The 13,302-nt window shown below is 41.8% G+C and overlaps 2 protein-coding genes across 3 annotated transcripts in view; one reads left to right on the top strand and one right to left on the bottom strand.

Annotated features, from left to right (window-relative positions):
- LOC117085953 (uncharacterized protein C11orf98-like) overlaps nucleotides 1-13,302 on the bottom strand; it is a 135,777-nt gene that overhangs the window by 23,249 nt on the left and 99,226 nt on the right. The window lies entirely within an intron of this gene.
- The window catches only part of RNF150 (ring finger protein 150), a 282,044-nt gene that overhangs the window by 216,341 nt on the left and 52,401 nt on the right, over nucleotides 1-13,302 (top strand). The window contains 2 exon segments of the mRNA XM_033215333.1: nucleotides 5,386-5,482; nucleotides 11,625-11,835. Coding sequence (XP_033071224.1) covers nucleotides 5,386-5,482; nucleotides 11,625-11,835 — 308 coding nt within the window.

The raw sequence follows: 13,302 nt of genomic DNA, 5'->3' as shown, positions 1-13,302 counted from the left end.
TGAGACAGCTTGCATTGTTGCCAAAGGAAAACCACAGGGTCCTAATCTCACTTGCAGGGTGTTAGGGTCCAACGGTGCCTACAAAAGTGAACAAGATGGAAAAGACAGGACAGCCTTTTCTCTCTCCTGCTGGGAAAAAAAATGTCATTAAATTGGGGAGGGAATCACACATATAGGTGAAAGAACAGCAGAAAACAAGAATCAATAGATGTGGAAATTAGTTTAGCTTGGTTTGTCATTACTGCCAAAAAGTGTGAAAACTTATTATTCATCATCATCTCTGCATCATTATGCAGTTGTCTGCATCCTCTTTTGTCGGGTGTTTGAAGAACTCTTTTTAAAATGTTTGCTTCCCTTTGGTGAATGAGGAAAGAAAACAGTTTTGGCCAACTCTTTGTTGTATTTCCAATTTGTCGGGATTGTTAAGAGATGGATTATCTTGTCTTCCACATGTCCTTTCTCACTCAGCACTTGTTAAACCATGGGAAGGTTCACTGCTATCCTGTGAATCCTGCAAAAAAGATGAGATGGACTTTGCCTTGAAGATGTTTACTAACGTGCATTTCACTAAACTCCAGATCCTTTCCCTATCCTTTTGTTTATTTATTTAGTCTGTTGACTTTTACTTTTCTTTCCACTTAGGAAGAAAAATACTGTTTTCCAATCCCAGTTATAAGGATAAAGTTTTCATATTTGATGGTCTATATGGTACCAAAAAGAAATGTATGTGAGTTAATAATAAGCCTGACTGCCCTATGTGGCATTTCAGCAGCTTTTCTTTTTTGCCCTTAGTTCTCCCTCTGATTTTTTAAAAATTTGTAGTTATTTGCTTTCCATGTTAGGAAGGTTACACGAAAGAGTAGAAATCATAGTAATCACATATCTTAAAAATAAGATGAAATGACAGTGGTATTAATAAGATTTGTGGTAGTTTACAATTAAGGAGTACCAGGACTTACATTGTAAGCTTTATGGGTATTATTTCTCTCCCCTGCCCCCCGCTTCTCTTGGCCCCCACACCCCAAACACACACACACAGAGACTCATTCATTCATGAAGCCCATACCTGTAAGACAAAATTTCACTGATGAGGAGCTGAATCTTAGATAGCTAAGGTAGCCTGCCTAGGACAGACAAAAAAAAAAAAAAAACCAGCAGATCCAGGAGTGCAACCTTTCTATGGCCTTTCCATTGTCCTTAACAGTGAATCGCTAAATGACTGTGGTGCTGCCTTGAAGGGCAGGGCCTTGTCTTATTCATCTTTGTACCCAGCTCTCAGCACAGAATAGAATGGAACAAGGGGGTGACGTAACCAGTGCTATATTTTAGGAAGATAAATCTGGCAACAATGAGTAGGATGAAGAGAACAAGAAAAGACGGGCATCGTGGAGAGCAGTTTCGATGCCATTGAAGTGATACGGAGAAAACGATGATGAGCCAAAGCAGCAGGGAGCCGTGCTGAGAGAAGAAAAGTCGCCAGTATAACAGAGATTCAGGAAGAGTGCATGAATGAGACTTGACCATGTGGAGGCAGGGAGGAGTGCTAGGTCCTTGGGTAAATAAATATCTGTTCATGCAGCAAATGTTTCTTGAGCATCAGCTGTGTGTTGGGAACTATTCTAGGTCCTGGAGATACAACAGCGAATTGAGCAAACCAGAATTTTATTCTCCTACAGCTTATGTCCTAATTGGAAGGATATGTTGGTCAGGATTCTCCAGAGAAACAGAACCAGCAGGAGATATATAGAAATGGAGATATAGATACAGGTTGAAATTTCAAGGAATTGGCTTATGTGATTGTAAGATCTGGCAAGCCTGAAGTCTGCAGGACAGGCCTATAAGCTGGAAACTCTTGGCAGGAGCTAATGCTATAGTCTTGAGTACAATTTCTTCTCAGAGGAACCTCAGAGTTGGTTAGTTGATGGGTTGGTTGGTTGGTGGGTTGGTTGGTTGGTTGGTTGGTTTTGAGGCGAAGTCTTGCCCTGTCACCCAGGCAGGAGTGCAGTGGTGTGATCTTGGCTCACTGCAACCTCTGCCTCCCAGGTTCGAGCAATTCTCCCACGTCAGCATCCCAAGTAGCTGTAATTACAGGCACACACCACCACACCCAGCTAGTTTTTGCATTTTTGGCAGAGACAGGGTTTCATCATGTTGGCCAGGCTGGTCTCGAACTCCTGAACTCAAGTGATTTGCCTGCCTTGGCCTCCCAAAGTGCTAGGATTACAGGCAAGAGCCACTGCGCCCAACCAAAACCTCAGCTGTGCTCTTAAGATAGTTCAGATGATTGCATGAGGCCCACCCAGATTATTGAGGGTCATTCCCTTTATTTAAGGTCAACTGATTGTAGATATTAACCACATCTACAAAATGTCTGCATAGCAACATCTTGACTTGTGTCAATTGAATGACTATACTACAGTCTCGCCAAATTGACACATGAAGCTAAGCATCCAGGGGAGGTATAAGAATGACCAGTGCATACAAATAACTGAGGGTGTTTGGGAACAATGACCAGTGTCTGTGGATCAGAGACTCTGGGGAAGGCTTTTCTGCTGTAGTAGATACTTCTGCATCCTACAGACAGGCCACTGAGACTTGGGGATGTTAATCATCTTATTTGAGTGCTAAAATGGCTAATGAATGGCCCTGCTGTCATTCTGACTCAGCCCATGTACAGAAAACAGCAGAGCCCTGCCTCCAGGGAATGATCAAAGGACCAGAGTGTTTGACTTCTTCCCAGGAGCAACACCAGTTGGTGAGCAAGTTCAGATTAGGAACTTGAGCATCAGCTGTGTGCCAGGAACTGGGGATGCTGGAGATGCAGCAGTGAATCAAGCAAACAAGGATTTTGCTCTCATAGAGGGCAAATCCTCCACTCTAATTGGAGGATATATTGGTCAGGAGTCTCCAGAGAATTAGAACCAGCAGGAAATATGTAGGAATAAAAATAAAGATACAGAGCATAGATCCTGAACATAGGGAGGCCAACATTCCTTTTTGGAAGTGCGAGGAAAGGAATGGCTTTATCCAGCTTGGATGCCAGACACCCCCTTCTCCTTGCTCCCCCTCCCTCCCTGGGCTCTTGAATGAGCCATTCACCCTTCTTCCACCTCCCCTTCCCCTCTATGTAAACCATGACCCACATAGCCCTTCAGTTTCAGCTTTGTCACTTTGTTAGGGAGCCCTTCCCTGAACACCCCAACTAGGATAAATCTCCCAGTTATAAGCCCCTTCTCCAGACTCCCTTTTCTTCTAATGTAATACTTAACACTGTTGTCACTAAGTACTTTATTCTATATTATTTTATTAATGTCTGCCTCTCCTGCTGTGCTTCCTGAGGGAAGGAGCCAAATCACCATTGTGCTGATTCTCTGTGTTAAGCACAGTTCTTTGTATATACTACTTGTTGCATGAATGCACAGATAAAGGAGGGAATGGATGAGTGAATGAAATATACTGCTTCCAAGTAGTATGTATTAGTCTGTTCTCACACTGCTCTAAAGAAATACCTGAGACTGGGTAATTTATAAAGAAAATAGGGTTAGGCCAGTCACAGTGGCTCATGCCTGTAATTCCAGCACTTTGAGAGGCTGAGGTGGGCAGATCACTTGAGCTCAGGAGTTCAGGATCAGCCTGGCCAACATGGCAAAACCCCATCTCTACTGAAAATACAAAAACTGGCCAGGCGTGGTGGCAGGCGCCTGTAATCCCAGCTGCTTGGGAGGCTGAGGTATAAGAATCACTTTAACCTGGGAGGTAGAGGTTGAAGTGAGCTGAGATCACACCACTACACTCCAGCCTGAGCAGCAGAGCAAAACTCCAAAAAAAAGGTTTAATTGGCTCACGTTTCCATAGGCTATAGAAAGCATGATGCTGGCATCTGCTGGGCTTCTGGGGAGGCCTCAGGAAACTTACAATCATGGCGGAAGGCAAAGAGGGAGCCAGCACTTCACAAGGCTGGAGCAGAAGGAAGCGGGGTGGGGAGGTGCCACACACTTTTAAACAACCAGATCTCTTGAGAAATCACTATCACAAGAACAGCACCAAGAGGGAAATCTGCCCCTGTGATCCAATCACCTCCCACCAGGCCCCACCTCCAACACTGGAGATTACAATTCAACATGGTATTTGGGCAGGGACACAGACCCAAACCATATCATAGTAAATCTGCAGGGCATCTTAAACAATAATCTGGAAACATAATAACACATCCTTATTGCTACAGTCCTTTCTTCTAATCCCCAATCTGATCATATCCTGTATGCAGCCAATCTCATCTTTGGCATTTGAGTTCTTCTAATTCCAGTTTAAAAGGTAGAACTTCCCTGAACTCTTTTCTAATTTGGAGGTACTTTTTAAGCATTTGAGCCCAACACAAAGCAAATGAGGTTTTCAGAACTGTTAAAACAAAAGGAGGTGCAAGTGAGAGAACAGAGTAGAAATATTCAAGAACAGTGTTCCATGGCAGAGGGGTGACAGGCAGGGGGTACAGAAAGGGAGTCAGGCATGCATGGAATGTCCTAAGGAAGTCCTCATGCTTAAAACAGATAGTTCTTTCTCTTCTTACCCCAGGCAGGAAATTCTGACTACTTCTGCCTGTGGTCTGGAGTCTTGGGAGTTAGAAGAAAAGCTTCTGACTCAAGGAGTTTCTGACATCTCTGAGTGGACCCTTTCAAGCCAAGTTCAGAGAAAGTTCAGTTAGGAAGCCCTCCTATAGCCACCAAATGCCCCCTTCTGCCACAAAGACAAAAGCTAGTAACGACTGGCACATGGGAATGACCATGTAGTTGAGTGAATGAACTGCACAGATATGACGGCTACCCACATGAAACCCCAGAGCCTTTTACTCTGGCTTTTGATTTGACAATCAGAAGCCAAAACAACTTAAAATGGCATTGGTGTTACTGAATGCTTCCAGGAGTTCTTTTGCCCTTTTGTGTTAGATCCCAAATATTAATGGAAATCAGCCTTTACGCTGCAGTTGTCTACTGACTGTGGGAAAAGAAATTCTGCGTATTTTTTTAAAGTAGCATCAGTCAAGTCATCCTACAAGGTGTGTACAAGTTTCCCCACTTGCATTTTTTTCATTAGAGCTTCTTCCTATTGAGAAAGAGAAAAATCTCTGTTTCTGCATTCTCTACATTTTCTGAAACTTGGAAGCCTCCATTGCAAATTATATAGGACAGTCTTGGGATCCAGACAGACTTTGACTATATCACCACAGGGTATAACAGGAAACACTTTGGTCCACAAGTTAGGGATGGATGTTTGAGTCTTGACTCTGCCACTGAGCAATTGCGTGGCCTTGGATGAGTCCCTGGGCCATGGTGGACTAGGTAGTCTCTGCAGTTATCGCCGCTCTAAGATGTATGGTTCTCATTGCAGGCATCTTTTCCACAAGTCCTGTGTTGACCCCTGGCTTCTAGATCATCGCACCTGTCCCATGTGCAAGATGAACATTCTTAAAGCCCTAGGGATCCCGGTAAGCACAGCACAGCCTACAGCATCATAATGTCTGTCTTTCTGCGTTGCCCCCAAAGCAGGGAGAAAACACTATACTTGGATGTTCTGTGTCCCCTCAGTCACACATAGCAATCACATCATCTTACAAGGCTCCAGGAGAACTCCTATGTCTGAAAGCATTTCTCCCCTCACTTTTTCTCTGAGGACATCCCAATCTTTCACCATGTCCATCGTATTTGTCTGTGAATCAAGGTATCACTTGTGCAGCTCATTGGCTTCTCTTCTGGGCTGCAGCATGGAGGGCAGGTGGGATGGCAGCAGACACACCCCGGACCAGTTGCACACTGAGCACCTCTGGCATCATCATCACCCCTGTTCGGCCATCAGGGAGATCCGTAAGCCATGCTTTGCCCCACAATCACCTGGGTTTCAGAGGGAGCGAGCACCTCCCAGCAATGCGAGGGGAGGACAGAGGCTGAGAGTCAGGCTCAGAGCCTCAGCTCAACTCAGATCTCTGTGGAGACTTTGAGTGAACAGGAAACCAGAGCCAGAGCTACTTAATGCTAGTACTTAGTTCTTAATTTAACGGGTTCCCCCAGTTAACTCCCCCAGAGACTAAATGTTTTCTAAAGTTTAGTCTCTCCCCTGTACAAAGAGAATCAGCCAGCTGGCTTGATGTTCCAGGGAGACTTTCCCAGGACTGTATCAGGTGAAGCCTGCAAACTGGTGGGTGGTGAGATACCAGCTGCTATATGTTCTCCCCTCTCAGCGATGAGGGCAGGAAGCAAGGCAGGCCACCAAATCCAAGGACTACACTGAGAGATGTGAGAAACCATACGGTGCTGTGTAGAAGTCAGACAAACAAAATGCCTATACCAGCTCCCCCTCAGCCCCTCCACTTTGCTGCCACCTGCCTATCGTCACTCCTCACTGCTAATGGCAGAGAATAAAGAGAATGTTAATAGTCTCAAGATGTCACTGAAGAAGGATCAGATCCCATATCAAAGGTTTACTTTAATGCCAAAGGACTCATTATCTTAGGAATATCAGAGTAGCTCTGCTGGAAAGGGCACACGTGAAGCATTATGAGGACATGCATTAGCTGAACTTTCTACCCTATGCCAGCTGCCTCCATGCCTGCTGTATGACTTCCATGGTTGATACTCTGAACACAAATCAACTTGTATGACTGTACCTTTAAGCTAGATTTTAAAGACAATGCATTAAATTTTCAGACCAGTTATAAATGCATAATGCATTCATGATGAAAATCAATTACAGGGAATACGAAACATCAGTAAAAACCCAACAGCTCTGCCAGATACTGGTGACTTAGAAAGCTGAGCTCAGTTTTTGTACTCTTCACATTTCTGTCTGTAACTGAGTCTTTAAGGGGAGGGGGAAATGTGTGTATGTGTGTCTGTGGTCTCCAAAATCTTTAGTATCCTCACAGTTCTCACAGTGAAACAGAGACAGTTGCATCCTTTGATGTGTTCCTGTTGTTCAGGGTATTTTTAGAAATATTAAGTGCGAATCCCACTGCTCTCTGGTAAGGACAATGGAACCTAACAAGCATCCATCGTTCAATTTTGTACTGAAGAGTATTTGACTCCAGACTTTTTCAGTGGTGGTATAACTTCTGCAGAAGCTACTTGTAAATAAGTTGCAAATATCGCTGTTAATTATTTTTAGAAGAGTTATTGGGTGGCCTTTTCTCTTATTTCCAAGATTAATAACATTTTAACTTTTTGCATTTGGGCATTCTGGCCATGGTTTGATGCCTACTAAGTTTGGACAGGATTTTACTTAGCACAATGAACTGTCAGAAAAATAAACATCAATAGCATCTTTTAGATTTGGTAAAGATTTTTAAAGGCCAGCTGAACAAGAACATTATACACATCCAAGCCTGCCCCCACGAAACAGAACATCCTCCCTGAAGAAGAAGGCACTTTTGTGCTACTTCTCACAAAGCACGAAGGCATCCATGGATACCTTCTGTGCCTCCCAACCTTTTTCTGTTTTTCTCCTAGGGAAGGACAAAGTCAGGATCTAGGAGGAATTTTGGATTTTGTTCCCCTTCATCCTTCTACCATTGGGTAGCACTATGTCTTAATTATATCAACAAGATGACTTCCATTTCACTGGGCAAGCTCACAGCCTTCTCAATTAGAAAAGACTTCCTATATCAAACTGAAACCCTTTTTATGCAGCTTAAACAAACTGTCTATAATTTTCCTATGTTCCATGTATTCCATTTCTTCTTCTTCAAAGAAAATTGAAAAGAGCTTGTCACTCTCTGATAACTGATGTCTGTTGATGCTTCATCTCTGCATTCTTTACATATGCTAAGTGCTCAATAAATGTCTATGGAGTTACAGCCCTTCACAGCCTTGAAGGCTGCCAGTTACACAATCATATTTATGAATTTCATCCTGATTCTCCTTTGAGTAGTGTCAACTCACAAACAACTTGGTTGTAATCCTGATCTAGCGTATTCAAATACAGGTGGCATATTGTTTTTGGTTTTTGGTTTTGTTTTTGTTGTTTTAACAGAGTGTCCTTGTATCTATACCCATGGTATAAGACAAATAAACTGAAAGTCAGAAACTGAGGATGTTATTTTGTAAGTGATTTCTCTACAATGAAAATGAGAGCACAGTTCACTGATCACACAATTCCTATAACAATAGGTATCATTTTCTATTATATTTTGCCAAGGGAAATATAAGACTGAATGCAAAGAGTGGGAAGTCCTTTATTATCAGAAGCATTTTGATCTACATTATGGTGCTTCTCCCTCCATTCTATCCAGTCAGGTCTAGGTCTATCTTGGTAGAATGACAGAATACAGTTTCAGCGAATCTTCCTCTAAGGTACCATATAACCTGGGACTTTCATATGCCAGCAACCACCTTCTATCACTATTATCCTGATAGGAATAGGCTGATGATTTTTATTGAATGCAAAATCCTGTATAATTGGTGTATTCACAAGATTCTATTTAGCAGTTGCTTTATTAGAGGGGTTTCCCATGCTAACTTGAATTTAAATACCTGTGCAGTTTTCACTTGCAGATAGCATTTGACATCTTGTTTTAAATTTTATGATTGTGACTTCTCTTAAAGGTATGTAGATTTGGTTTCTTTTTAAAGTAGTATTCCATTTGATGAACCATGTAGAGTGGATGTAATCTGTGAGGTTCTGTAAAGTTGGTCTATTAAATATTATATCTAAGCCAAATTATTTGTGCTTGCTACCATTGACAGTTTCGCTGTGCTAATTAGCTCTTTTGCCCTCTACCCACTCTGTTAAAGATAGCACGATTCCTACTATCCCACAAAATGAAGAACAAAAAAAAACTACATCAAAATTAAGAAAATATACAAAGAACAATACCAACAGCTAGAGCAACATTTTGAAAAATATGTCCATTATTATTGCATATGATTACATTTAAGTATTTATGGCCAAAAAAACAACCTGCACAGTACCCTGTCTGTGAAATCTTAAAACCACCCCCCCATAGTTGGTTTTGTTTAATAAACACCTGTATACAGCATATCTTTGAATAAAACTTTACAGTTTTTCAAGTATTTTCTCAAATCCTCCCTTAATTGATTTAGGGCAGATATTAACACGCCCAAGTTTCCAGGGCAGAAATCTGAGATTCAGATCAAATTTCCAAGTCAACATTTACTGAGCACCTACTCGTTGTCAGTGGCACTAGGTAGGGGCTTGGACTCCAAAGTCAGCAGAGTGTGGTTGCTTCACTTTACAATGTCTGGGGACTAGCAGAGGGAGATCAGCACATTAACTAATAGCCATATAGCATGGGAGAAGTACCTTATAAAGTGCTTCCAGGATCAAAGATGCCTTCCTAGGAGGGAACATGCCTTAGAAAAGGGGACAGTGGACCTGAGAATTAAAGGGTGATTAGGAATTCACCAGGACCCAACTTGAGACCTTGGGATAGGAAAAAGAGGGTGATTGGGTGAAATGTCATCCTGAGCACGGGGACAATATAAGCTACAGTGTTGAGAGGAAAGAATGTATGGTGTGCTCCATGTCTCCAAAGGGTGAAGGTGAGGTCAGAAAAGTAGGCTGGGGCCAGACTCTAGAGCATCTGCCTCTGTCCTACCAGGGAGCATGTAATTCCTTCCTTGGGAGAAGACAAGAAACATACCTGTAGTGGTTTTGTTTTTTGTTTGTTTGCTTGTTTTGTTTTGTTTTGTTTTGTTTGAGACAGAGTCTTGCTCTGTCACCAGGCTAGGGTGCAGTGGGGCGATCTTGGCTTACTGCAACCTCCACCTCCCAGGTTCAAGCAATTCCCCCGCCTCAGCCTCCCGAGTAGCTGGGACTACAGGTGCATGCCACCACACCCGGCTAATTTTTTATATTTTAGCAGAGACGGGGTTTCACCATGTTGGTCAGGATGGTCTCCATCTCCTGACCTCATGATCTGCCCACCTCAGCCTCCCAAAGTGCTGGGATTACAGACATGAGCCACCGTGCCCAGCCCATGGTGTTTTTTTTGTTTTGTTTTGTTTTTAAAGAATGCTCTGATGAGAGAGTGCAGACTGAAATAAACTGGAGAAGAGATTGTAAGTAGATAGGGAAACTGGTAATGGGAAGAGAATGTTCATAAACCCACTTGCTCATGTCCAATGTCAATCTGTAAATTTAGTAAATTTAGTGAATTGGTTATTCTATGAATCGACTTTTGACAAATTGAGTTTCAGTGAATTGGCTCCCTTCCAATACAGCTAGAGAGGGCAAAAAGAAGAAAGAATACAGGACAGAAATGAATGAGCTGAATTTGATGGATTTATGGAATGGTAGAGTTCTCCAGCTGACTGTTAGGACACAGGTGTGGAGCTCAGGAGACTGGCATTACACAGCTAAGAGCAGAACACCAGGACAAGAGCCCAGCACTTTGCATTTCTAGCTTTGTGTTCCCTAGGAGTTGTAGGTTTTCTGTTCTGATGAACTTGGAAAACAACAGCCATTATGATGTTAATTCAATCATTGTGAATCCAGGGTTCTCTTCCCCTAATCCTGACCATGATGTTCTGCCTACTTTGGGAGTGTAAAACCATGTAATTATCATCCTTCAAGACAAAGCCGAAGTTCAGACCAGAGCAAAAGAAATTAACAGCTATTCTTAATACTGCTTAAGACAATATTCCTCCACCACCACCTTTTAAACATAATTTTGAGTTTGTATAGAGACAGAACAACTGAAAGTCATTTGAAAAGCTGTTTGTGGAAGAGATAGAAATATATTCATTTTTACTTCAAACCAGCAGAACTGAGACAAAAGAGTAAAACTTGCAAAGCGTAAGATCTTGCCCAATAATAATAGAGTCCAACAATGCTCTGACCAACACAGAGTGCCTTGCAAAGCGGAGAGCTCCCATTACTATGTTCTTCAAGGGAAGCTGTCAATGATATTGAAGAGGAAAGTGTCCTGTAACCAATGGGCAATTGAACAAGGGGGTCTCACCCTAGTCTTATGATTCTAAGAATTTAATTTAGAGGATTTGACAAATGTATGATCAATACCATATTAAGGACATAGGGATGTTTTTCTATAGCTGGCTTTAGGCTTATGTTTTTCTTAAATGTAGCCTTACCCTGTGCTTTGTGTGTGTTTGAGGGTATGTATGAATCTTTAATGAACAAACCATAATGACTCAGATTCTATCCTCCCTCCCACTCTCATATCATTAGTATATTTGTAAACAACACATGAGTTTTAAGGGATAATGATCAGGCTACCAGCTATATTCTAGGTGTGGCATAAATGATACTATATGGAAGGAAGTGCCTTCATTGTAAATAAATTTCACATACTCCCCCTAAGTAATTATTTAAATGTAGAGATTGTGCTTATCTTGAATTAAAACTTCAATTTTTAGCCTAAAAATTAAAAAGGAATCTTTTCAATCTAAAATGAACCTTTAGAAAGGAAATTTTGGAAGATCTTTTTATGTTAATCTTACAGAAGCTATATGTAGAATGTTTTTAAATAAAGTGACTCAAGACGTAAACAATAAAGAAGTTAATTTTTTCATGGCGACAGAATCTTTAGGCTTATAGACATTTACTCTCTAAGTGGATGGCATGTACTGAGAACAGATCCTTTTCTACCCCATCAGCCCAATGCCGACTGCATGGACGACTTGCCCACTGACTTCGAGGGCTCTCTGGGAGGTCCACCCACCAACCAGATCACAGGCGCAAGCGACACAACAGTGAATGAAAGCTCAGTCACTTTGGACCCTGCTGTCCGGACTGTGGGAGCCTTGCAGGTGGTCCAGGATACAGACCCCACCCCCCAAGAGGGAGAAGTCATCTTTACTACTAACAGTGAGTTCTGCCATACTTAAAGTGACATAGCCAGAAGGGCTGTTGCCTTGTAGGAATTGGATCAAAAAACCTTTCCTCAAGAAGAAAAAAATATTGAATGAGTGTATCATTGCTAGGTTCATCCGTTCTGCCAGTTGTTAGAAGAACTGCCCTTCCTAGAGCCAGCAGGGCAGACAGCCCACCTGGCTGTGTGTGCCCATGCTCCAGCCTGCCCACACACTGACACCAGGGCTCACACATCACAGCAGTGCACACTCTCCGTGTCCACTTCCCATGGAACCTGAGGCACATAGGGGCATGGATCTGGAGCCTCTCAGACTGGAGGGCAGGTGAGGGGAGCAACTACAAGGGGTGCTCAGCAGGACTGGGATAGGGCACAACCACACCCACTCATGTGCTCATGCTCGCATGTGTGTACACACATGCACTGGAGCCCCCTGAGTGTGCGTGCGACTGTATGAACTAGTCTGGACCACACGCAGGAGACTGTTTTCCTTGTTGCTGTAGGATGTGGATGTGAATAGCATCCCTTTAGATGGCCATATTTGCAAGAGACACTAAACCCCTGTGCACAGTGGCCCTGCATACTAAAATACCTTCTGGGTATTTTCCCCCATCTCCTACATAGACAGTCACTAAATGCTGTTCTGTTTGATGGTAGTTTTCATAAAAATATTAAATTATGTATATTAGCATCAAGATTGAGGTAAACATCTAAAGTACCTACTATTCAGTCTAATATAAGAGATAAAAGCTTCAGGAGTTCTAAGAAAATCAGATGCAAATTAGCTCAGGTTTAAGGTTAAAAGAGTGAGTGGATATTGCAATTTTTAAACAAAGTGTATTTCTTTCTCTTGATAGAAGTAACCTATTCACTGTAGAAATTTGGAAATGTAGAAAAGCAGATTGAAGCATTTGGGGATATTTTCTTTGAAGTAGGTCTTTTTTTTACATATTTGGGATTTTTATAAAATTTATGAAAGCATGCTAAAATATAAAGATATGTATTTTTCTGATGAAAAACCTTCATTGTTGAAAAATTGAAAGAAAAAGAAAAGACTAACAAAGAATGAAAAAAATCACTGAGGGCTCTACTACTTGGAAACAATCACTCTTAACCTTTTGGTTTATTTCCTGATCATCTTTTATTATATAGTTGAGATGATCCCATGGGATTTGAACATTGAATATTGTAACTATACCATTTTTACAGGACCTTGACAGAAGGTGACTTGAAGAGGAGTTTGGTGAGAAATATCTGCACATGCAAGGTTTACTAGTTTTTGATAAATAGGACCTTTACCTTGAGAAACTTGACTTTTACAGATATAAAGATCTCAGTATTGAAATGTTGACCATTAGGCATTTAAAAGCCATTAAAGATGGATTTTGATCCCTTTGTTTTGAAGGTTTAGACAGGTGCAGCCCAATATTAATATAATGCAAGTCATACATGTAATTTAAATT

The sequence above is a fragment of the Trachypithecus francoisi genome, unplaced genomic scaffold (assembly GCF_009764315.1).
Source record: "Trachypithecus francoisi isolate TF-2019V2 unplaced genomic scaffold, Tfra_2.0 Lachesis_group1, whole genome shotgun sequence".
In the NCBI taxonomy this organism is placed as follows: domain Eukaryota; kingdom Metazoa; phylum Chordata; class Mammalia; order Primates; family Cercopithecidae; genus Trachypithecus; species Trachypithecus francoisi.
The sequence above is the reverse complement of the archived record's forward strand: the minus strand, read 5'-3'. Positions and strand labels throughout refer to the sequence as shown.